This window comes from Amphiura filiformis, chromosome 19, assembly GCF_039555335.1.
Source record: "Amphiura filiformis chromosome 19, Afil_fr2py, whole genome shotgun sequence".
Lineage (NCBI taxonomy): Eukaryota > Metazoa > Echinodermata > Ophiuroidea > Amphilepidida > Amphiuridae > Amphiura > Amphiura filiformis.
In genome coordinates, this window is record NC_092646.1 from 25,786,375 (window position 1) to 25,813,916 (window position 27,542).

Genomic DNA, 27,542 nt, shown 5'->3' on the forward strand with positions numbered 1-27,542 from the left:
TGAAATCTGTTTTACATTTCACTCAAGTGATCTTTAATTTGCTTTTTATGACCTTGGATTGAGTAAAAACAGCCCATTTTATAGTCGGTAACGTAGCTAACATTACATTGAGTTTTAACGTTAAAAACATCATGACATCCTGAAAGAAAAATATGCAAGTGGTGTTGGCAATTTTTTACATCTGAAAGTAGTGATACATTTACTTTTAAAAAACACAAAAAGCAGGTTTTTTTGAACAACTTTTATTTTTTCAATTTTTTTAGTGGATTGGCACCGGATTTTGTAGAATGAGCGATATACCAGGTTAATATGAAGGCCCCTTCATCTTAAAATCTTAAGATAAAAAAGGTACAATAATCCATCAAAGAATAACACAGTGTGCATATAATATGTCAGTCCACAAACAATGCACCATGATTCAAATACATGCAATACCAATTTCTAGTGTGTTTTTTGGGGTTTTTTTTTTGATCGGCAAACACTACATGTGAATGAGGGCACTGTAAGTGTTGCTCGATAGACCAATTCAGCCTTGGTGAAGTGGTACGTATGATCTTTTCAATATTGCAATATAATAATACAACAAAAACTTGGTTCTTGTCTCTTGTCAAATTATGAACAAATACAATTTGACCCAGTGGGTAGCCAGGATTTTTCCAGGAAGTGGAGAGGGGAATTGATGAGGTTTTCATAAAGGGCCTATAAAAAAATATCACAAATATCACAGGGGGAAAAATATTCCACAGAGGCCAGCTTCCCCCTTAACCCCTCCCCCTTGGCCAGGCCCATTAGCGCCAATCCAGCTTGAAATGTGGGGAGTGACAACTGGCCCAAATTATTTAAAAGTGGCTGAAAAGAACAAAAAATAGGTAATTTTGCCGAAAGGTGGGTGATGCATAAGCGTCATCATCCCTATATCTTTGTGTCAAAAATTGCCGTGATAGTACGGCGAATCCTCTCGTTTTTCATCAGCTACGCATGCTAATTTTGTTCGAGATAGGCCGAGCGACCATATACACGATATAAGATACCACAGAGTTTCTATTCTACATGTTTTTACGATTTGCGCATGCTCAGTACCCCATATGATGTTGTCATTACAAGAAAATTTGATTTGTTGTCTGGTAAAACCCAGGTTTTGTTTTCAATACACTAACTGGAAATTCAATACCCTAATCAATGGCGATTGCTATTTCCTGTGGATATATTTTACTGCATTTTAACTGTAACGATTTTTAAATCATACGTTAAAAATGTGATATATTCAACTGTTTTAGAATTGTAATCATATAAAAGAAACACGTTTAGCCCATTCAGCTCAGATCCACATGCTGTATAGAATATTAAATCACATGTCTATAATACAATGCACATATCAAGACACTATGCAACTTTCTTTATCTGCATCAATAATAGAATATTGATTTAAATAGAATTGAATACATCTCTACATTTTGAGTTTGTACTTCACCACTGAACGATCTAGTGATCGATTTCTAGCCAATCAGATAGGACTCCTTTTCTGCGGTCTGTGAATTAACCAATCGCCCGTCGCTCACCAATGGAGTATTAAGTTGCAGGGAAAAAATATTTATAATACAGGGTGTCGACACTGTGGGATGTGTCCAGGGTTCACAGTTTATCGCGTTTTCGCGTCCAGGACGCTTTTTGAACTCACTGGACCCGGAAAAAGTAAGATTATGTAACCTGAATGGGTCCAGCAGGCTGTGCTTGGACCCGGAAAAAATCCCATCCAAGAAATAGAAAATATCATCATAGATCGCCATTGTGCGATAACCCAGCTCAATCGGCTCACTTTTCATACATAAATTACATACAATTACAAAAATCGCTGCAACATGATACTCATCTCATCGCTATTTCATGCACAGATATTTGATCAGTGATGCGAGGGGAACTGTGGAAGAGGTTGACTTGCGATTTTTTTTTCGGATCGTGCAAATATTATGTTACAATAAAAGTGTCAACAAAACCGGGTCAATTCCTGGTGACATCGCGAAAACACGTTTTTGCGGTAGTTGTATATTTCAACCGAGCAAATATAACATTAAAGTAGTGCATGTTATTAGGTAGTAATTGTAGTTCTTTATGAGAAAGTTGGCGATCGCGGCAAGTCGTCCTTACCCAGTAATTTGACTCGACTTTGGTAAGTTTTGGGTGCCGAATTCGCATACTTTAATATTTATCGTTTATGCCATATATACATTTCGGTGTGAAAATACATTTCGGGTGTTTCTGAAGTTTCAGTACATAAATAGTACAATTTGGGCCCACAAAAATCAATTTGGGGCCCGCAAATTTCAACTAAATGGGATCTGAATGGGTCCAGCATAAAAAAGTGGACCCGGTTATTATTTGAGAGCAAACTGTGAACCCTGGATGTGTCCCCCCTGCATGTCTCCCTGTCCCCTCGGGATTGACGCCCATGGCTAGGCCACTTATTTGACATGGTCATATATGATATCAAAACACAAAGTAGATAATCAAATGGAAATGATTTACTTTTTTACTCTAACAGGTGGCAAGATGAACGGGTTCAAATTAGGCAGGTTACGCAGGGGACGAAGGAGTGCAGATGACAAAAAAGATGATGGTAAGTATTAAACGATAAAGATAAGTTGAACTTCATTATAACATAATGAGATAAACCAGATAAGACCGGTCAGGAATACAAGATATGCCAGTTTCTCGAATTTATTAGGTTTTCCACATTTTTTATAAATTTCAATAATTAAAAAAAAAAAAAAAAATTCGGATTTGGCGAGTCCCTGGACCAGAAAAATACAGCACTAATTTCTTGGGATTAGAAAAATATTATCGTGTTTTGCCAAATGAAACATAGCTAAATCCTAATTCTTTAGTTGGTTCTAACTGGTAGTGAAAGTCAAATTTTAATATTTGGTCAATTTTGAGAAATAAAGGCCAAACATGCGTTTTTAGGGAATTTTTCGTATGCTGTGACAATCAAGCCCAAAGACTTGTACAAAGACTAATTTCAAGTTAGGCCTATGCGTTCTGGAAAACACATTGTTTTAATAATCGTCATAACCAATTATCAAAAATAATGTACAGTAATAAAATTATGAGCAAACTTCAAGCCTTCACTCAAGATTTTGATTCCTTAGACTTATGCCAAGTCTGAGAATTTTGTGACTACAATAAGAAAACATGCAAAATAACAAGTATCTTAACTCTCTCCACATGGGAATAAGGTACATGTATAATTATTTCATAAGTAATGATGAAAAGGACATACATGTCTTGTTTCATGTCATGTTTACTTGTTAAATAAATAAATGTAGGGCACGGTGGCTCAGTGGTTACGGCCTTGGACTCATAATCGGAGAGCTTGCTTGACGTGCGTGGGTTCGAGTCCCCATCCCGCCAATGGTTTTGCGCCCTTGGGCAAGGCGCTTTGTCTCGCTTGCCTCACCCCACCCAGGTGCAATGGGAAGCTGTTAGGGGTAGTCACAGTCGTTGTACTGATGAACCCTCGCCATTTGTAGGCAGCAAACATGGTTCCGACATATTCGAATAACTCAACGACATGTAATCGTGGGTGCGCGCTGGTTCGAATCCGAAGGGTTCTGATTTTTTTCTCTCCTTTATTATAATGCCAGTATGTCTGAGCTTTATTTCTTTAATATTCTTAACGGCGGAATAAATGTAAAGCGCTTTGAGGCTGTTTACGGCATAACGCGCTATATAAATATCTACATTTATTTATGTTTACTTGTTGGTGTCATGAGTACTGAAGGGAGGATATGTGCATGCATATTCTGTATTGTATTGTATTTAATATATGAGAGGGCGCAGTGGAGTACTGGTACATGCTCAGACTCGTAATCAGATGGTTGCGGGTTCGAACCCTAGCGGTGGTGCTATCATGTTGTGCCCTTAGACAAGGCTCTTTTCATTAAAGAATTAAAGAGGTATTTAATAATTTGTCTCAAAGCCCTTCCCAAGTTCAAACTTAATGCAAAAAGTGGGCTTCTTTGCAGTTTTTTTTTTACTGTATTTTTTTTGTGTGTGCAGATGGTGGGACAAGATTTTTGACAATAATAGACCACCTTTCATTTCTCAAGGTTTCACTGTGGTCAAGATGACGAATTTTATTGAGATTTACGACTTTGCTATTTTCACATCTGTGATGCCAGACGTGAGATTTTTGTGTGGTGGACTGGAAAAAAATTATCTCAATCCAGTGGGAATAGCGCAGAAAAATCGGGCGATGTTACTAATGTGTGCGAGGGCTTTGAAATGGCCTTATTAGGTTGAAATTTGAAATTGAATGGTATATTAATTGAATTGATTATTGATTGATATGTTCATGTTACAGAACTGGATATAGAGTGCATCGAACCACTTGGACTTGAAAGTGGAAAGGTCAAGGACAAACATATCAAAGCCTCAACTGAATATGGTACTGGTTATGAGGCCAAGTTGGCACGTCTGAATAACATGGAGAGTGCCTTCAATTCTGGTGGCTGGGCAGCTGCACCTGATGACCATAAACCTTGGCATCAGCTTGACCTGCGACATCAGCATGTCCTGACAGGCTTGATGACACAGGGTCATCCATCCGATGAACTAGCTAGCTGGGTTACAAGATACCACGTGTATACAAGTGTGGATGGAAATAATTGGGTGCAAATGAAGGATGAAGATGGAAAGAAACAGGTAAGAAACACTTTTTTTCATAAATATGGGCTATTCCATTTAAAATCCACACTACCCCTGTGGAAGATTTTGGAAATATCTGCCATAGGGGGAGTATGAATTTCAAATGGAATGAACACATTTTCAGCTCCATCTGAATTTCATACACCCTCTGTGAAAGATTCAACCTGAACCTTCCACTCAGGGAGGATGTGTTTCAAATGGAGCTGCTAATGTGCTCATTCCATTTGAAATTCATACTCCCCTTGTGGTAGATATTTCCAAAATCTTCCACAGGGGTAGTGTGGATTTTAAATGGAATAGCCCAATTTGTCGTTGGGCAGGAAAAAACTCCTATGTATCATTGGCACCTGCACATGTTTAAAGAAAAACTTTCTATGTAATCTCTTGGCAGTTTTGTTCTGTCCAACAATGTTGTGTGTTATGTAATGCCAATATCATACTAAGCAATTGCAAGGAGCGCAGTGGTGTGATGTAACTACTGTCACTTATACTATAGGTAAATCGCAAGCATGCCTCCTGATGTCAAATCACAACCATTTGACATCAAGGTAGCTTTGTTGCTACAGCGATTTTTGAATTGCACGCTGCGAGTATAGTATGATGTGGGCTTAACAGCTTGTATGATCTGTCAAGAGTCGGTCCTGTCTTAAACAACTGGTCAATCTTCACTCTTCTCCGGTAGTTTTAGAAGCATATTAAATCAATTAAAAAAATTTTTATTACATGTTTTTGAGAGACAATTATTAAAACTTTTAAGTTTTTGTGGTGTTTTGTGACATTATGTCACAAAACACCTCCGTTGCTCCATTTCAATGTTCAGCAGGGGTACTCCTCAATGCACATTGTCAGCTGTACTGTACTCACTATATGAAAATTTGACACTGAAAATATAGCAAAAATTTAACCAAAACAAGAGAAAAAAACACCAAAATTGTTTTTAGAGCCTATTTCAGTGTATTTTCAGTGATGTTACACCAATGCAGTGGCTATATTGTCTGCTATATAAGGAGCAATGTGCCCAGGCAGTGGTGAGCTATTCCAGTTGATAGCCCCATTTGAAATTCACACTCCCTGTATGGGAGATTAAGGTCATGTCTCCCATAGGGGGTGTATGGATTTCAACTATAATAGGACTGGACAGCTTATGTGATTAGATATATAAGAGGGTCATTCAATATGTTCTACCTCCACTCTTATAACTTTGGTTCTGTAAAAGGTAGCTTCTTCAAACTTAGCATGATTATACATTTGAATGTTACCTACAAATGGGGCAAATGTATATTGATACCTTTTTCAGATATTTTTGGTGACCGCAGAACCAAAATAAGATTTGATACACCGGAAACAGTAAAGAATGGGAAAACATTTACATGAAAATATGTGTATCCCTCCCACGAGATTAGCTTGACATGCAAGTATTATGATTATGCTAACTAAAACAACATCAAATGTGTAACCATATAGCAAGATGACCAGTAATAAAAATGCATTTAACTTAAAAAATACAAGCATCCAAATTTTTACAGTTACTTCAGATGGTCCTTCAGAACATGAGAATCTGCTTAGAGACCATCTAAGTTCTGTCTCACAGCTGAAATTTTAAAATAAAAAAGACTCCAAGCCACTTTTTGTTACTTGCTATTTTCAAATTAGTTTCTTGGTGTCCAATTACCAAATGATATTTCTATAGCAGGTTTAAAATGCTTCCAGTTAGCCCTTTTTTCCTAATACACACAATTTCTGCATAAATGTCTTTTGGCATTTTTAAGAAAAACTTTAAATTTGATTGCAGTTCTTTTCTGCTCATCTTTTCTTTGCTAAAAATCACCAGTTTATGTTGAAATGAACCAGGTTCTTTTTGTCATTTACACAATTTTTAATATTTTTCTTTATGCCAGCTTCACTTTTAGCCGAGCACTTAAATTTTGTCTACTTATGTCTTATGTAAATATATGTACAAATTTTTTCCATTTCCGCAACAGCAAATTCTGATTTCATTTTTACTTTGCCTACAACAAATGAAAAACACAACTTTTTCTCACAAGCTATAAGACCCTAGTTTATAATCATGGCAAATATAAAAGGGCTACTCTATGCAGAAGTTTAGATATGTGACCATCCAGCACAACTGAGCCCTGAAGTCACCAATCATCATTTTTGAGATATTCAACCAATATATATCATGTCTATAGTACTTGACATTTAAGTAGTGAAAAATCAATAAAACAGTTAATAAATCCTTGAATTCCTATTGTTTATTGTAAAGTTCAATGGAGCATATCTCAATAGTGGCACTGGTGACATCCAGGCTTAGTTGTGCTGGATGGTCACATATGAGGGTGGAGGTAGAACTTTTTGAATGACCCTCGTAGATCCATTTCAGTGGCAAGAATGAATAGTCAAGAATTCCCAGAGATGTTTTGATCCATATTTCAGTGTAGTTGTACAATTTACATGTCTGCATAACAGAATGACTCATCTCAGTGCTATTCTCCCATTGTTTAAAATAAAAGTTTTTGAAAGTTTGACAAAACTTTTGCAAACTTATTCAGTGGTATTCTCTATTTCAGGTTGATTTTCATTGTCATGCAGTTTCATCTTCTGTCAACCGCATTAATTGTAGCAGTACTTGTATATAATTGAGAACTAACTTAACTTACATATAACAATCACAACATGTCAGAAAATTAGGGTCATATTGAAATTTAAACCAAATGAATTAATCCGATAACCAATTAATGTTATAAATTGTACAGTTTCATGGCAACAATGACACAGATACACCAGTTACCAACTTATTCCAAAATGAGGAGGCAGTAAACGCACGATATGTCAGAGTCAACCCTACATCAAGCCATAATCAGGCTGCCATGAGAATGGAAGTCTTAGGGTGTCCAGGTAAATTCCTCTCGCTTTAAGGAGCATTTCGTGATCCTAGCATCCTCTTTTTATGACATTTTTCAGTACATATCCAGGAAAAAAGCATATTCCCAAAATTTCGGTTGATTCCGATTTTGCGTTTACGAGTTATGCATGATTATGTGTATTAAACTGCTCCATAGACAATACGTTGTAATTTCGTTCTGGTGCACCAGAACAAATTCTAATTTCGCAATATCTTTGCTAAACGAATTAATCTGCAAGAAATATTTTGTACATAAACATTATGTAGCCAGAATATTCCAGTGATATAAAAATCTCAACTTTTTTTTGAGAAAAGTGGGGGGATGAGGCTGTGGATCACGAAATGCCCTTTTAACTCACAGGCTGACAGTAAAATTGTTCGCATGATTTGTTGGGATGACATTCTTTTCCTTGTTCTTTATCTTTTCGGTGTAGTGATAGACAAATCCCGCCGATTACTGAGCTGATCATAGTGTATTGTATTTTTCTGGTGGAATCCGGAGTAGTTAGTAATTACTGCCCAATGTACTTCTTCAGTACATAATATGATGCTCGTAGTCCTTGTGCAATGGTGCCACAGGGGGCATGAGGGGGCAAATGCCCCCAGTCAGAACTTTTGCCCTTCCTGTTGCCCCCCAGTAAAAACCCAAAAGTAAAAAAACCCAAAATGTCCATATTTTGCTGCAATTTTTTCAAAAATTTGGTGATCTCCAATTCAATTTTGCCAAGTTTGTAATAGTTTTATCTACAGTAGGAATTCCAACTGAATGAACGCGGGACTTTTTTGCGTACACTGCGCTATGTATGCCAGCGTGCATGAGTAACGGAGAAGTGAATCCAACCAAGCCAACGCATTTGTGATTGGTTAGTATTGTATCCAAGGCCGTGCATTCGTGTTGTAGTTTGACATATGCAATATACGATCATGATTGGATCGAGTACAACTGTTCAAAGTTGTTCATTCAATTGGAATTCCTGCTATAAATGATACTAGTATGATAAAATTGAAATTATTTCTAAAACAAGCAGGAAAGTAAAATACATACCCCTCTTCCCCCATCTGAAAAACTTCTGCCTATGCTATTGATTGGGATTACAGAAATAACCAAGGACTTCACTATTGAATGCCTAGTGACGTCTGCTCACTATTGATATATACAGTCCACAACTTGTAAGTTCCCCCTAATACTTTTTAAAATACGTCGAAAAATATTTTACGAAATATAGAAATGTAAAAAGATATGTATAGCCCTATTTGTTTTACCCCTGTGGACCAATTTATAGCGTTACACATCATTGCATTCAGTCACAATGGTTAATTGTGTAAGAAAAGAGGCCGTTTTAAAAGTTGCACCTGAGTCCATAGCAGTCAGGTTTTCTTTAACAAACACATGAATAGGCTTGGCCTACTGTATTGTTTGAGATCTAATTCCTATGGACTCAGATGCCACTTTTTTTACATAATGAACCACTGTGACTGAACGCAATGACATGTTATGCTATAATTTGGTCCATATGTGTAAAACAAATGAGGCTACTTATATATTTTTACACGCTTGCATTTCATCAAATATTTTTCGATTTATTTTAAAAAGTATTTAGGGGGAACTTATAAGTTGTGGACCCTATAATTATCATCTATAGTATTTTCCTTTAATTTTTTTAGTTAATCAACCGGAGATTGGCTACCCTGTTGAGAAACTTCCCGGTACTACCACAGACAACTGGTCCATGGTCAATAGCGGTAATCCGATCCTTTGCAATGGCTACATCAAGCAGTGGCACTACATGCCTGCACGCATGGAGCCCTTCAAAATCTGCGTCTGGCGTCATGCGTCTCCAACAGATCATTACGTCTATCGGCTCATCAGTTGCACATACGTGAGGGCAACAAAACCGGATCAAGCATACAAGATTGCCGTGGAGCCATGGATTCCGGTCCGATACGGGGATTTTATTGGTGTCACGTTCATACGTAATCCACTCAATTTCACCGAGGATGGAGAAGAGGATGACGAATGCGTTTGGATGAACAATAATTTGATCGAGAATTTTAATGAGTTAGAGTTGGGTGATACGGTTCGGTTTGACAGCAAGTTGAATAAATGCAGTTTTCCTGTGAAGGGAACACTGAAATGTAAGTGTCTAAGTTAAGCATAGGGGAAATCGCGATTTCTGAGAGCAAAATGCGTCGCCAGTTTTTGAAAATGTGTGATTTGTGCAATTTGCTCATTTTTTTTGCAATATTTTTAAAAAAATTGCTTTTTTTCTATATTGTTTTGCAAATTTTTGCAGCTGCCTATACTTTATTAAACATGGATTATGTTGCAGATCATTATGGATTCATTGATTCTAGTGAAAACTTCAGCTTTTTGGGAAAATGAGTACTTGAAAAATGTTATGCGCACATTTCAACGTTTTTTGCGCATCACACATTTTCACTGTCCTTAGTCTAAGTAATATATAAGAATGAGAATAAATAGAAGGAAAATTTTGAAGTGAAGTGTTGAATTATCAAGGACAAAAAAGCGTCAGGTTTCAATTACATGAATAATGATCACTTATATGTGACTCCTCGCCACAACTGAGCCCGGATGTCGCCAGTGCCACTATTGAGATATGCTCCATCGAACTTAACAATAAACAATAGGAAAGAAAGGATTTATTGACTGTTTTATTGATTTTTCACTACTTAAATGTCAAGTACTATAGACATGATATACATCATTTTAAAGCTAATTTCAAGCAGAATATTTTGGTTGAATATCTCAAAAATGATGATTGGCGACATCCGGGCTCAGTTGTGGCAAGGAGTCACATATGAATAATGACAATTGTTATTGATTATCACATGTTTGATCCCCTACAAATACATGAAACAAAAAAAGGATAATGCAATGAAAGCTGAACAGATTTCCTTCAATGAATATTGAATACAAGGCAATAGGATTTTACTACAAACTATCAAATCTTGGGTTATGTTTAATTAAATGTATACTGCATCACAGCATCAAATGAATTTTGAAATAATGGTCATTCATTAAGGGATCTAAAATGAGCGTTTATTGCGTTTCGACAGTATTTTTTGTGGGACATGAGAGCACCTCAGACCTATTGAATTGCATTCTAAATACGAAGCATGTCTTTCTGATATCAAATAATTTTCATTTTTGAAAATCACAATATGACAAATTATAAAAATTTGATATTTTTCAAATTTTTGATATATTACAGTCCTCAAAGTAAATTATATCAATCTAATGACATATTCTTAAAGTGTATGCAGCAGGGAGGAAAAGCCGGCGGTCAATTGAAAATTTTGACCTTTCATATTGAAGATATGGATTTTTTTCCCAAAAGACCTAATTTTTTTTGGTGTTTTGGGAAAAAAATTCATATCAGTCCAAACGTTCATACCCCAGCCCTTAAGGGGGTTAATTACTTATTAGGTTTTTACTTATTGATCATTTTAATCAAATTTGATTGAACAAACAAACAAACTTGCTTTCACACTTTCCTAGTTAAATCACATCATTGCATACGCCACCATTCATTAAAGGAAGGCCTTCCGTACAATGAGCATAATTTCTTCACAGTATGTGTTATTCTCATAAGCTAAAATTCAGCAGCATGGCATTAATCTTAGCAATTAATATTGATAACAATTTCAGCAATATAAAAAGAAAATTGAAAACATTCGGACAATAATTATTTTCATAAGCCTGAACCGAATTTTTGGGAAACTATAGGATGTAGATTATTGCAAATCGCAATATAACCTTGAAAATAATTAAGATCAAAACTGAAATTTAAAAAAAACATTGGCTTGACCCAATCAGTCAAAACACTAAAAGATTTCAAATAAATCCATTCATAAAATTCTGTAGAATAATATACTTTATTATGCAACTTAAATCATATTTGTATCGTTTGGTTTTCTTCTTTTTTCAGGTGAGGATGACAAAGATGTTGCTGCATGTAAGTCAAAATATTGGGCTATTCCATTTGAAATTCATACTCCCCGTACAGAAGACTAGACATGAATCACGCTTAATTTCTATCTGCAACCATAATGAGCTGCAATATATCAGTTATCACATAGTCCAAGGCAAGGTTCGTTATTGTTAGGGTTAGAGTCTTAGGGTTAGGGTCTTAAGGTAATGGTTACAGTTAGGGCTTAGGATTAGGGTTAGGGGTTAGGATTAGGGTTAGGGTGAGAGGAGATTATAATTATACGTATTTATTAGTACTAATATGTGTGTATGCACTTTATCCAGTAATCAATAAGTATGATGAACAAACACCTTTCTGGTACAACGACTCAGAGCAGAGTGGTGTAGGCATTGGACTATGGATCCATAGATTGTGGGTTCGAACCCCAAGTAAACCGTTGTAGAATAGTGGTAATAAACTTGTGTTATATCTAGCCTCATACTTACATATGTATGTACTATGTGTGTATTGTGGCCCATTATGGTTGCAGAAAGAAATTACGCATCCCACACAGGATGCATCTTTTTGTGTGTATGAATCCAAAATGTCTGCTTTGAGTGCACCAAAATTAAAAATAATTTTAATAATCTAAGTGGTATTTTGACTGCAAATTTTTGTTTTGTGAACACACGTTTGCTGGAGTTAACAACATACCAAATGCGACTTGACTGCGTTGGACATAGACGCATGTTTGTGCCTCATGTGACGCAAATTGTGGGCGTGATCACGTTATTTCACATTTGCGCTTACCTGACTCATATTCCTACCAATTTACTTAAAGCTGTTTTGAGCCATGTGACCTTTTAGAGTTGAATAAAAAAGAGTGAATTAGCGATTTTTAAATCAAGAAACAATGGGAGAAAATATTGTTGTATTTTATCAGTTTTAAGTGACAGAATACATAAGTATCAAGATTGAATAGGGATTATCATAGTTCAACTGTCAGTTATTGATTAAATAAACCTCTATTTAATATTGAAAGTCCACTCAGTCCCAAGGTAAAATACCATGAAATTAAGAACTCCAAAAGTTTTTTTTTTTTTTTTTTTTTTTACGGGAATGTCATCTGTAGAGGCCTATAGCTCAAAAACATGCCTGGCAACTTGTTCCGGTTTTGTTGGAGCTGGTCACATACAGCCGCGCCGCCTTGTTACTACTAATCAGTAGGTGGAATATATGGGGACAATGAGACAATTACAATATTTTGTGCTTTGCATTACCATTCAGTGAACTGCCGAGACATGTTGGGACTATCGGATAAAGAAGACATCCCAACTCTGGCTTTCACTGCTTCCAGTGTTAGTGATGATGATAATTACGCTTCGGCGCACCATGCTAGATTGAGTACACCAGATGCACCTAATTACAGTGGATGGCTGCCTCTCCCTGACGACACTATTGACCCTTGGCTTGAAGTTAAACTTGGTAAGTTCTGTGCTGCCTTAAAGCAGGGCTCTCAACCATATCTGTGTAACCCCATTAGAACTACTTGCCGATTGGCCAAAAAGAAGTTTTCATTATCAATTGGACCAATCAGCAACATTGTTAGAATAATTTCACTTTCATTCATTCATTCATTCATTCATTCATTCATATTTTATTTCCATAAAAATCAAAGACATTACAAAAAAAAATATATATAAAAACACGGTACATATGGAGGAAAAGGCTGGAAGACCAAAAAGGTCTGAAAGTTAGCCTTTCCCTGAAATCAAATGAAATTCACCATGCAAAACAATTGGGGTGAATTACTTGCACATCTCCATTCTGATTGGTGATTAAAGTAAAGATATCATGTAATCAGAGACAATGTTAGATCGGCGGGTAGTGCTCAGGGGGTTAAGGGCTACAAGGCAGGCAAACATATTGTTTTAGAGATTTTGGGGCACTCCTTGGCTATACACTCTTGTATTTATAAGTTATTTTTATATGTATTACTGTAGTACACACATTTTAAGTCTCTGGTAACCAGTATTTTCAAAAAAAGGTGTATTTTGATATTGATGTGATGGGATTCAATATTTTGCAATATCTATGATGACTGGCAGATTGTTCTACGGTTTCACAATTTAAATTACTATATGACCCGAGTAGGCATTGAGACAAACAGCATGCATGTGATATGTCCCAAAGGTTAATGATCGACGAGAATGAAAAGAACAGATTAACTTTATCATGTTTGTCTCCCTATGCACAAGTGCGTATATTTATGGCCTTATCAGTATTTTCTTATGTTCTTGATTAGGTATGAGGTATATAATAGTTATATTAAATGTTATATACCTCATATATAGATTCCTGTCATCTGTTTGGTTGAATGTGCAGTCATTGAATTAACTATGCCCTCGAAATGAACTACATGTATGGACCGGTCACATGCGTCCCGATCAAACTGCGCAATCGCAACATCATCCATTCGGTATATAAAACAAATATTGACTGCATTTATTCGGGACATGGTTAAGATTATAGGCCCGCGGTGATCACCTTGGGCCTATAATCTTAACCATGCCCCTCATAGTATACAAATATATACTGCCATGAGAGGTTCTGGTGAAAACTATGGGCCCGAGGTGAGGTACTATTTTCCTGACACCAATAGTATTACTTGATCTCAACGAGGGAACATAGTTTTAACCAGAACTTCGAATAAAGGCAGTATATATTTGTTTTATATACTTCATTAATATATTCTTTTTTCATTGATTGGTTAAAAGAAAATTATTTGACGTTTTGACTCTCCAGCTTCTATCCTGAGTGAACAGCACGACCAATTTAAGCAAAACCTATATTGTGCCCTTCAAAAAAAATCGAATAGTCTAAAATCGGGCTAACCAATTACAGCAGCGCGAAATCACGCTATGGCAGTTTCGCGTGCGTGAACTGTTCCGTCGCATCGAATGCGCGCACGCGGAAGGTATGGTCAAAAGTACTATTTACGGCTTGGAGGTACTATTTACGGCTCATCCGGGACATTGAAAATACTATTTACGGCTTGGAGGTACTATTTACAGATAGGAGTACTGATGGTAGAACTATTTTTGGTCATGTGATCCACTTTTAACCAATCAATGAACAAGAATATATTAATGAAGTATATAACAGTCAATATTATTTTGTATAATATCATAGTACAAATAAATCATCTTCATTCAATCGTCTATACTGTGTCCAGTCAACTTTCAACATGGAAACATGTTATGATTTAAAATGCATAGGCCTATGTCAGTGAAAAAAAAAAAGTTAAGCAGCCTGCAAAAAGTAATTGTGTATAGTAGGCCCTTCACGATGAACAAGATTTTCTTTCTGAATTGGCCGTATTTTTATGTGTAAGAAAATCAATTGCATTATCGTGTTTCGGCCCTATATTGGACTCATTTGAATGTTCTAAACGACCGCCGGTGACTGTGAAGGTAAAATGAATTGATTTAATATAATTTCAACAATTCCTCCTATACCTTTGTACAGGAGCCAACCGTTGTTAATCCGTGATGAATCCACACTTTTACTGTAAGCGTATCACGCCGACGCTTGAAATGCGAGACTACGCGTTCGCGAGAGCGTAAAATTTGTCATGCCTGGAACCTTTGTGCGTATGCAAGCTTACAAGTTGAATTCAGTATTTTTCAGGTAGCGGCTAGCTAAACTTTGCTGTTTTATTCTGTAGTTTTATTGCTGATATTAACAGAGAAATCATTGAAGTTTTTGTAAGACTTAGTGACAATGATTAACTGACATTTCCTCGTAAAATAATCGTGAATTATACGATCTTTAGCTTCTTTTCGTTGTTGAAAGGATTCAATCATGTTTCACCGTTGTTCATCACCGTTTAACAACTTCGCGTCCGGCGGCGTCTGCGTGGTAAACCACGCAGACGCGCCGGACGCGCGTTGTTAAACGGTGATGAACAACGGTGAAACATGATTGAATCCCTAAATGTATATTTGTGTATTTTATTGTTTAATGCAAAATTAAATCAAATCAAATTAAAGTAGTGTGGTGCTATAAATAATTGGTATTATTGTTGTAATGTTTTTTAAAAAGTTGGTGAAGGTGCAACTGCAATCGTGACAGGTGTCATTACCCAGTGCCGTGGCGGAGACCCATATGAAGATGATGAAGAAGACAGGTTTATACCCGACACTCCATCATGTGTTACCCAATTCTCAGTCGCGTACAGTGATGATGGATTTAATTTTGACAATGTGGAGGATGAAAATGGCATACAGGTAGGCATACTGTGTATATTCAAGGCCCCTTGTCACTAGGGAAAAAGTGGGATATTGTCATTAACTTTGTTCTTATTATAAATATTTTTTATTATTTTTACTTCCTTAAGTTTTTTTTTTCAAATATGTTACAGGATCTGGTCCATGGGGGCCAAAGGCGCGCAAATTTTAAATTGAGATTTAAGGCAAAATATGGAGTAAAACAAATACATACCAAAATAGACATCAAGAAACTTAATAACTTTAGAACCAAGTATGCTAGATCTTTAGTATTTTCAGTATATGATAGCCTAATGTTTGTATAAGGTAATAGTTACAGTGACTCAATTTTTAAAAATGCCTCCTTTGACCCACCGTGGACTAGATCATGTCACATATGTTTATTTTCAATCATTATGATTTGTCATTATGTCATTTTGTGAAGTTTGAAACAAATTTTTGTGCGCTCCTCAAATTTTTGCTATTATTTACAAGTTTTGTTGCCATTTCATTAAATTTTCCCCAAATATTAATCTCTTACACAAGTTAATCTCTTCTACAAGGCATACTACACACTTGATTGGCCATTATGTGACATGTTTAGAGGTTAAAATCAAGATGCACTTGGTCAATTATGAAATGCTGCAGATATTGAAAGCAAAACTGTTATGTCAAGTTAGATAATAGGAAGTTGTAGTTTTCAGGTTTATCAGTTGTTATGTTCAGAGACTCTGAAGCTGATCCTGGCTGTGATAGTTATTTTATATGTAGGCTGATGAGGGCACTGCCCGGGGGGCACTGCACCTGAGTGCTGCATCCCTGAATAATGTTAAATATTTGATAAGGTGTGTCTTGGGCCAAATGAGCCATTCCATTTAAAACCCCCACTTTCAAATGGTATGAGCACATTAGGCAGCTCCATTTGAATTTCATACACCCTCTGAAAAAGATTCTCCTTGAATCTTCCACAGAGGGAAGGTGAGTTTCAAATGGAGCTGCCTGATGTGTTCATTCTATTTAAAAATACTTCACCTGTGGAAGATATTTTCAAAATCTTCCACAGGGGTAGTGTGGATTTTAAATGGAATAGCCCAATTGTTCATCCAGTGGCTTACTGTAAATCTCAATGAAGTTACGTACTGTTGCTATATAAATTTGTGGTTTTTTTGGGTTTTTTTAATTTGTATAGATATTTGATGGCAATGCGGATCCAGATGAAGATGTATTCAGCTACTTTTACAAAGCAGTAAAATGTCGCTTCATTCGCATTTATCCAATATCAGGAAGGGGCCTGAGATTTGAAGTACTTGGATCTGATGGTAAGATTTATTATATACTTGTCAAAAAACCTCCAGCCTGAATGTGTAGCAAATATAGGTGCTATGCAATTACCACGAGCATCTTCAGTTTGTAGTGACATATTTTTCTGCAACTTGCATCAAAGAAAGAAGACATTACCTTTGTGGTCATCATGGTTCTATGGGGCATGACCAGGGACAGGCGATTTGCGCGGAAAAAAATAGCAAATTGTACGGAACTTTTTTTTCAGTGCAAATCATGTATCCCTGCCTATAGGAAAAAAAATAGCCAATTGCGCGAATTGCGTGAAAAAAAAAGTTCGTGCAAATCGCTTGTCCCTGGGCATGACTAACCCCTTGTGACCCTGTTGATAGTGGTATTCCAGTTGCTTCTGTCTTGAACTTGACAGAAAGCTGCGACAAGAGATAGGCCTGTTGACTGTTTAATTCCATGAGTCCATCTAAGCATCTGCCTACTGCATAAGTGGTAATTTTCACGAGGGTTTTATTTTCGCGATAAGAGCTCCAACCGCAAAAATAACTCCGCGAATATATGCAATAATGTATTACAAGTATAAGGAAAGACTGGGCAATCACGAAAATGTGTTTCTCACTGCACTCCAAATCGCGAAAATAACTGAACACAAAAATTATCACTTATACAGTACCTCTTCTACAACTGCCTTCTATGTGTCCTTTGAGATATTGCTGTCAGAAGACAGAGGATATTTTTCTAATTACCTCAGGCACCGGAAACAAATATGTTCGATCTTTGGATCGCCAGTCGATGATGCTTCAATGCTTGTTATTAATGAACTATCAACTAATTAATCAGAATTAACGCTAAATTTATATTGGTCAATTACTAAAATTACTATTTTGTCACAATAACCAATAGTATATTAATTGATTTCATAAATAATAAGGATCGACCAAGCATCGATGAAAGATCAAACTAATTTGTTTCTATTGCCTCAGTAAAATTTAGCACCCTAGATTTGTTTCATTTAGTTTAGATCAGGGGTCCGCAAATAGCGGCGCGCGCGCCACTTGGGGGCGCGCCGAGCTTCGCGAGTGGCGCTTGGCGCCGTTTAGATTTTAAAAATAATTAATTAATTAATTAATTTAAAAAAAGCAAATCAAAACAAACGCCTTGATCAAACTTCATCCATCAGGAATATCTCCAATATTCTATATTTCAACATTAAACAATGCGATTCCCATGTTATCCCTGTAAAGACTAAAGGCTAAAATAGTACAAAATATTGCACCAAATGGCGTCATTTGCACCTCAAATTTGCACCCCCCCCCCCCGGCTTCGCAGCCATTGAGTGGCGCTTTGCATTTTTCTTTTTATTTTATGTGGCGCTTCAACAAATCTATTTGAGGAAGCCTGGTTTAGATGGTGTGAACAAAAACAGAGCAAAAATTACCACTGTACTATCCTATGGGACATACATGCTTTTGTTTCTCATATCAAAACCGTTGGAGTAATACAACTCAAACATTTAAATGGTACGCCTCAGATTTGTACTCGAGTATGAGTAAAATTACAGTACTTGTACTCGCACGCAAATACTCATACTCGTGGTTTGTCATACTCATGCCAAATTACTCATACAGAACTGATACTTTTTTTTATATAACTGAAGTAGGATGCTACTATCAACCAGGCCCTGGATTTATTTGGGGGGGGGCTGATTTTGAACAAGTGGACCTTTTTTTTCAAATTTTGGACCTTTTTGGACTAGGGTGGGATTTTGAAAAAGTGGACCCTTTTTTTCCAAAATTTGGATCTTTTTGACCAAAAAGGCATAAAAAACCCAACTTTGGGGCATTTCGGGATTTGGGGGGCAGCCCCCTGGTTACGGACCTGCTATCAACAACCTTATCCCCACATCATCTCTACTTTTTTCATCCATGAAAATGGAGATTTAACAGTAGAAGGCCATTATACTCATTACATTGATTCTCTTAAATATTAGGCTAAAAGACATTTTGGGTTGGATTTTGTAAGCTAAATTATGTGTCTTCAATAGTATGTTAAATCATTGTCATTCAAACAGTTTTTTATCAAGCCTTCAATTGCAAATCTAGCTGGTTTTTTTATCAAAAGGGATTGAATTACCAGGATGAAATTACACATAGGTGGAGAGCAAGGGCTGTCAATGTCATTTGATGCAGTGGCATAGCGTCATGGGGGGCATGTCCCCATTGATTGCAAAATTGAGAAAATTCCATAGGATTATTGTCGAAAACGGCTTGTGCCCCCACCCCTCAAATCAGACTTGGTGTCCCCTCCCCATATTTAATGATGATGAAAACAACATCTATCTGTAACTGTTTTCTTTTCACTCTTGTAGTAGTAGTTTGATTATTTTTAGATTTATTTTTCCATTGGATGAATAAAATAGCGCAGTGTTTCTGCACATGCATGTTCTGATGTGTTTTTACTTGTATTTGTAAGTTATATTCATATCACAGAACTCAGACTTATACAATTCAATTCAATTCAATTTATTCCATTCGATTTTCATATTTTATACCTAGGCAAAGGTATGTACTCATACTTGTAGTCTTGTACTCTTTAACTCATAATTTGCCATTGTGCTGTACTTGTATTTGTACTCAAGTACTGTACTCACATCCAAATACTTGTACTCATTCTCATAATATATACTCACACAACTACAAATCTGGTAGGCCCAAATTAATGTCAGATAGGAAACAGAATGAACACCCAGCAATAATGACACCTTTCTTTATCTCCCACTACAGCGCCTAATCTGTGTGCATTCGACGATGCATGTGACAATGGTGCTACATGTATTAAAAAATTCATGGACCCTGATGGCAGGCCCTGGTAGGCCCAAATTAATGTCAGATAGGAAACAGAATAATTATGAACACCCAGCAATAATGATACATTTTCTTTATCTTCCACTACAGCGCCTAATCCGTGTGCATTCGATGATGCATGTGACAATGGTGCTACGTGTATTAGAAAATTCATGGACCCTGATGGTTATGTCTGCAAAAGCCCTGCAGGAATCACTGGAAAAAAAGGGGAAATTCAAGGTAAGGATTGCATGAAAGCAGGGATAAGGAAAGTTGGGATAAGTCTCCTAGTCAAAAAATATATACCGGTATGGAAGCCGCCATTACCAAGCCATCGCGTAGGCCTGGAACACTAATTCGATTTCTACCGGCTGCATCGCGTCAGTACTCCGCGTTTAAGTAATAAAATTACCCGTAAAAATCACGGCTTTCTGCATCCAAGGTTAGACTTTTTCAAGCCTGCTACAGCACAGTTTTTCAAATGTTGAACAGCTATTTTAATATTCTAATTACATTTTAGCGCATCCATGAACTAATTTTCATAAATACATCCAATCGACCAACAATCCCGCTATCCGGGCCAAGATATACAAGAAAATACTGTTTTCAAACACAAAAATTAGCCCCGGTTTATGCCTACATGTAAGACTTGGCAATAGTCTATTTAGATCATCGTTGTCAAGCGCGAGGTGATTGGCCGTTGGGAATGTGTACTGTATCCATGGTAGTAGGGGTGCTAACGGACACACTCGTTAGCACCCCGACGCGCTTGTTAGCACCCCATGGCGGCCCCCATACGTGTATCAAATTTTGTGGTTCTCGGCAACTCCTGTACAGCATACCGTAGCGTGCAAATTTGGCCAAATTTGGGGAATCTGTGAATCACTGTCAACCCCCTGATGAAAGCTCCACAAAAATAAACATTCATAACCTTGTGAATATACATTGAACGCGATCTGTAATACAATCACAGATAATAACTTTTAAATACGCGGACACAAATGCAGGTTATTGAAAAAAGTATAATGACTGGGTCTCATGACAGCTGAAGGTATACTTTACAATGACCGTGTGGCGTGACGTATTGTGTATTAGAACAATTTATGTGGCTAGAGAATTTCAGAGCTATAGTTATGATTCTCTGACACAACATGTAAATTTGAAACCAACAAGTTTATTCCACATTCTTATTCAATGGGTACGTCTTGTAAAGAATTCATGTAATTTGATTGGTTTTCTGGTGTATAATATCTCACATTAGTCAGGGCGTGCGCCGCAACGGCGGCACGCTTGTTGCTCCTCAATGGTCGCGGGGTAATGCGTTCGCGTAATACACATGCCAGAAGTAAAGCGCGATTCGGCGCGGCTTAGATGTTCGTGATGGTTTCGCTCATTTTAAAACAACGGGATGTCCTCACAAAAGTAACTTCTTTTTTTTCTGAAAAAGGCAGTTTTTCTCAAAAATTACATTAAAACTGAATAAGAATGAGATTAAAGATAGATTTTGTTTTTTGCCTATCAATATCGTGTCATATGGATGGGTTGGCCAATGATTTTATCGTAATAGATAAAAATATTGGCCAGCCCATCCATTATGACACGATATTGATAGGCAAAAGACAAAATCCTATTATTTATTCTCTAAAATATTCCACACATCATTGCATGAAGCTGTAAACTATGCATGACTCAAAACTGGACCAATCACACTACGCAATGTTTGTTGTTACTAATCAACCAGTCCCATGATCAGAGCTTCTGCAAAATAAGCACACATATTGACAATATACATCAGGCACGCATACACCTGTGTCCGAGAATTAAATATCGCAAAAGTAGTAGCCATTGAAATTGTTCACATATTTTTGTTCACATATTACTTAATAATAATAATAATAAAACGGCATCTATCCAAGCTTTCTGGATTATCATCCCTCAAAGCGCGCCACAGGTCGATAGGCTGCCAAGCCCTTAAGGGCGGCACAAGTTGACCTCAATGCTGAGTGTGACAGACAACAGGCCCGGGCTGATCCCCTGCTCTTTACGAAAAGGCCTGCAACTTTTACATGTCCAGATATTGCTTGTCTGCTACACGGGACCACCATCTTACGTGACTCTCCGAACCACGGCATATATGTACCCACTGTGGTGTCTGCACGTTTAGGGCCACAATGAGTGGGATAGAGGATAAGAAAGCTCATGATCTTACAACCTTCCGACAGATAGCCTAGCACACCAAACTACATGACCACCCTCTACCTCTAGGCTAATACTGTACGCCTAATACTGTAGCCTTCTACATTGGACTGCCGTTGACTTTGGAGGTCGTAGCTCATCCGCCTTCACTACCAATGCTAACTATACTGATGCTGGCTCGCCATAACCCTGGCTAGGGAGGCTAAGGGGGTACCCAGTGCTTGCCCAGGGCACTGCCCCCAGTCTACGGAAAGGGGAGGGGTGTCTCACTGTCCCTCCACAGGCTGCCTTAAAAAGGGTCCCGTGCCATACCCAAAACTAAAAAATTATTAGATAGTCGTCTGCTCTCTGTTTTCTTACAGGTGAAGGATTCTGTCGCAGCGTTAGCAACGATCACATTCTCACGTTTGATGGAATTGAATATGATTTCCATGGAACTTGCCAATACAAAATGGCTGCCTCAGAAGAATTCAAGTTTGAAGTTATCATTGATAACAATGAGTGTGGGCGTGAAGTCATTGTCAAGATAGATGACATGGTAAGATTGATTTGGTTAGCATTTGTAGGCTATAATAAGATTGCGGTTCCAATCGACTGCTCAGTAAGTGCAATAGTTGGCAACATTTGACAACTTACACACAGTATATTGCACTCATCTACACATGGCAGCTATTGCACTTGCCTACTTCTGGCACTGAGTAGTCAACATTGCTTAAGCAACATGCATGGTCATCAGTTACATTATGTCAACTACATCAAATATATTCCTGGATAAACTTTAACGATGGGAGTTCATAACAATTAGTAAAATATTTAACAGGTTCGCTGTCAGACAAACTTTCTTCTGGAGTAGCTCTGACTTCTTCAGGACAAAGTACCTAATAATGAGACATCTAGGCTACCCCATGCCTACTGATATTGATGGCTTTGAAAAGAGCTGTTCACTAAGAACTGTCCTTGTCAACAGAGAACAAGCAGACCTTGCCTATCTGCTAATGTAAAAGTTATGGTGGCTCTGAAAAGAGCTGTTCATTGAAGAACATACCCTGTTAACAGAGAAAAGTAAATAAGTGGTATCAAATTATCTTGGTCTAACTGACATATCTTCGGTGGGAAAGTTATGGTGGCTCTGAAAAGAGCTGTTCAGTGAAGAACATACCTTGTCAACAGAGAAAAGTAAATAAATGGTATCAAATATCTTGGTCTAACTGACAGATCTTCGGTGGGAAAGTTATAATGGCTTTGAAAAGAGCTGTTCACTGAAGAACATACCTTGTCAACAGAGAAAAGTAAATAAGTGGTATCAAATATCTTGGTCTAACTGACAGATGTTTGGTGGGATAAACATGTGGACTGCGTTGTGGCTATAGGCAAATAACACCCTGAAATTAACCCAGAGAACTAAGTATAATAATTTTCACCTTGAATTTTCGTTGCCACAATTTGAATATAAACAACCCCAAAGTCAAAGCTGAAGCCTTCAAGGGGTAATCATTGTTTGGTTTGGGGCCCCCACACTGATCATCTGTATATGTGACCATCCATCTCAAACCGCTCGTAAAATCGGCAAATTGTATTTCGAAGTTACAGTCCAAAATGTGAATAAAGCTTGTATTCATAATGTACCTAATAATTGTCCTACAAGTGTCTCATTTCAGTCCAGTCAAATACCAATCTTTAATCCTATTGCTCAAGAGGATAATAAGCTTATATTTATAGTAAATATAGCTTTAGTCTTTGTTTGCTTTGGCTAAATCCTGTTCAGGTGGTGAGTTAACACAATTAACAATCAGAGGGCATTCCTGAACCTCGTTGACTTGGGGATGATTTGAAGTGACGGCCAACTATGACCATTTGATATTTAATACCAGCAATGTAGAAAAAGAGATATATTGTAGCACCAAAATAATGTACCTTTTTACTGAAGTAGCAAAGTTTAACAAGCCATAACCCCGCTTCTGGATATTGTTTGAAGTCAAATGATATATCATTGTAAAGCTTATGATATATATTTTCTAAATACGCAAGAGAACAAAATTGACCAGGGGCCAACTTTACGAGCGTTTCGATGTGGATGGTCACATATGTGTGAGACGGGTAATGTACTGGGAGGAGTTTATGCATGCAGTTCGTTCATCTTAAAATCGTTGATTTGTTTTTCCGTTTCTGCATTCAGGTATTTGTGATGAAGCAAGAGGGCGTTGTACATGCCAATGGTGAACTGTGTTCTCTACCTATCTTTAAGAAAGAGATCAAAGTATCATTGAGTGGAGATATGGGTGTGGTAAGTTATTCTCGTGGAAAAATTGAGTTAGCTTGAAATTCCTCTGGACAAGGAACTTACTGCTAATTGTCTCGTTGTAACCCGCACAAAACTTGGGGAGCTGATCCTGGTTGCGATGGTTTTTTTTGGAATGTCTAGGGTATGCGCTCTTGTAGCAGTAAAGTCCCTGATTTGATGTAATGATGTGGGGCCGTGAGTGGTCAGCGACAACCTGTAAAGTGTGCTGAGGCTTGTGGATCAACGTCTAGGCGGTGTTCCTGTGCGTAGTGCACTATAAATCACTGCACTTTTTTTTTACCCAAGTAATAGTTAATATAAACACATCACAAGAAATAAGTCCCCTTCTCAAGATTTCGGCATAACATCGTCAAGTAAAATTTTGCACATATAAGACAAACTTAATAATAATTATATGACTGTTCACTAAGTGTTTTGTGAAAATGAAAGATGTCCATGACTTCATGGCTGAATGAGTCCAAATGGAAGACAAAAACTGCTCTTTTAAAAAGTCACAAAATCCACTCAAAAAAAAGCAATTTTGTCACTCTATCAATCAAAAAATTGCAAATAATGCTGTATATTTTTGTTTAAAACAAATATTTTGTAAAAATGAAAAAAACCTTCCCTAAGTTCATGTCTCTTTTTCATGAAAAGCTAACTGGAATGTTTTTACTCTATGTGTCACAAAAAAACTGGTGGAAAAAAGTGAATTTTTGTGATTTGTTAAAAAACTCGAGATTTTTGAAAAAATTGTTGTCATCATGGGATTCCTTGACTCATTTCCTTTCCAAAAATGTGTACTTTTATATACTTTGGACATACAATTTAGAAATTATCCTCTTACTCTGGCCTTAAGCATGAAAATCTTTCATTTTCACACAACACTTATGAAACAGAGAAACAAGTCATATAATTATTTCTAAGTTACTCATGGCGTTATAGTTACTCTGAGTGTATACTATAGTAATTATAGCCCCAACATTCCAAGGGAAAAGCACTAAGGAGAATGATATTTTACAAATTCTAAGGATAAAAAAAATTCCTCCCTGGCCTGATTTCCGGTTTTTGTTTTGTTTTTTTTAGGATCAGGATTTGAAATCTGGATATTTTTTTTCATTTCGAAGTGAATGACGATATTTCATCATAAAAAGAGAAGAAAAATTTTTTTTTTGGTGATACCCTCATAGCCAATTCCTCGATCCCTAGTGTTCGCTGAAAAGATAGTGCTCCGATCAAGCATTCTGCTTGCTCACTTCACTCAAACCAATTCAGGGTTTTTCTCAACAGCTACTTGCAACCCTGAATGTGCATGCCAAAAGAATGTATGTCTCTGACACCTGCGCGTATTGCTATGTGAAATCCAAAGTGCTTAGCGCTATGCATTCGCCGTAATTTTTTTTCCCCTATTTTCATTTTTTCAGTATCGTATAGCGATCAAATTTTGTCTTTTTTGCAGTTTGGTTTGGTTGTTGTTTTTTGTACACATTTCACCATGATTGTAAAAGAGACAAACAAAAATTTTTCATTGTGTAGGCTTATTATATTACTATGTTTCTGTATTTGAATATCAAAAAGTACATAAATATTGTGCCTTGACTGTAAAAAAAAAAATAAATAGAAATATCGCATATCTCATATTCTTAAAAAAAAATTAAAAAACGCATAGCACTTAGCCTTTTTACCAAATGTGTCTGAGACATACTTTCTTTTTTATTTGGCCTAATTGTCTTTGTTTTCATTTCAGATGCTTGTGAAAGAATGGTATATCAATGGGGAATGGAAGGGTAAACTAGAGGTAACCTGGGATGGTCGACACACGGTGGGTGTCATTGTATCACCTAACTTTGTCAGCAAGGTTGATGGTTTGTGTGGTAACTACAATGGTGATGTGGAAGATGATGTAGCAAAGGACGCCAATGGTAACATTGTTATTGATAGTATCAGGGTAAGTGTATTTTTTCTTCTTCCTTTTTCCTATATGTGACCCGTTCTGACAATACCAGGAACAAGTCACATTTTTAACATTTCATTATTTGAATAAAAATGTAAGCACGGGACAATAAGCTTCAAAATGATACCAAAATTATATACATAGCATCAATACTTTTCAAGATATGGATAATTGTGTAAATGGTACCTTGATATTTTTGCCAAATTGCTATTCTAAGTAATGTGCTAATTAGTTTCCTGCTTTACACAGGATTGAATAGGGATTATCATAGTTCAACTGTCAATTATTAATTAAATAAACCTCTTTTTAATAAGTACTTCCAAGAATTTGAAAGTCCACTCAGGCCCAAGGTCGAATACCATGAAATTAAGGATTCTAAAATTTGATTTTTATTTATGGGAATGTCATCTTTAAAGTCCTATAACTCAAAAACATGCCTAGCAACTTGTTCCGGGTTTTGATGGAGCTAGCCACATATACGTGCATACCTCAATATTGAGTATTACATTGTCGCACTGGCTTTACGCGCACAGTTAAATTACCTATGCACGATCCTGGAACCTATATAGGGTTGATTGCAGATATCAGAACCGGGTGGTGGCCCTTCACTTTTCGAATAGCTCTGACACTTAACATGCACAGGGTTTGACTTTTCCTGTACACGGGACCAACAGCTTTATGTGACTTCCGAACCATGAGACGTCGCACATACACTACCTATATCTGCATGTGCTAAGCAGTGTACGGGGTGAGAAGAAATTCTACAATTTTATTCTGTAAAGTAACTGAACATAATTGTAGGATTTCCGACCTTATAGGAACATTTTAGGAGAGGACAAGAATTCTCACCTAAGGCAAGCCCAAGGCTCAAACCCTCGCTCGGTCTCAGAAGGGGTGGTTTGATCTCCGAAGGTTTGGTCTCAGTCTCATTGATGTCTTTGTATATGATTCAAAAAAACCACCCAAGTCAGGCATTTAAAATGAACCCCCACGAAGTCCCTGAAATGCTAATCGTCATACCTAATACAGTTTAACCCACTCATTTGCACGTAAAACTTACCATATTGACCAGGTAAATCTAACTCAAGGAATTAAAATGATACACAGGTTTTATTCTCAAAATCACTTCCCATGGACTTGGGTGGGTTTTGAATTCATGTATTCAA

General features: G+C 37.0%; 1 protein-coding gene across 1 annotated transcript in view; it reads left to right on the top strand.

Moving 5' to 3' along the window:
• The window catches only part of LOC140141112 (alpha-tectorin-like), a 110,661-nt gene that overhangs the window by 28,274 nt on the left and 54,845 nt on the right, over positions 1-27,542 (top strand). Inside the window, exons 9-20 of the mRNA XM_072162896.1 lie at positions 2,540-2,614; positions 4,361-4,701; positions 7,461-7,602; positions 9,275-9,745; positions 11,560-11,586; positions 12,829-13,026; positions 15,646-15,830; positions 16,999-17,128; positions 20,057-20,185; positions 22,504-22,679; positions 24,318-24,425; positions 26,170-26,370. Of these exons, the coding sequence (XP_072018997.1) occupies positions 2,540-2,614; positions 4,361-4,701; positions 7,461-7,602; positions 9,275-9,745; positions 11,560-11,586; positions 12,829-13,026; positions 15,646-15,830; positions 16,999-17,128; positions 20,057-20,185; positions 22,504-22,679; positions 24,318-24,425; positions 26,170-26,370 (2,183 nt within the window). The remainder of the gene's footprint in view (positions 1-2,539; positions 2,615-4,360; positions 4,702-7,460; positions 7,603-9,274; positions 9,746-11,559; positions 11,587-12,828; positions 13,027-15,645; positions 15,831-16,998; positions 17,129-20,056; positions 20,186-22,503; positions 22,680-24,317; positions 24,426-26,169; positions 26,371-27,542) is intronic.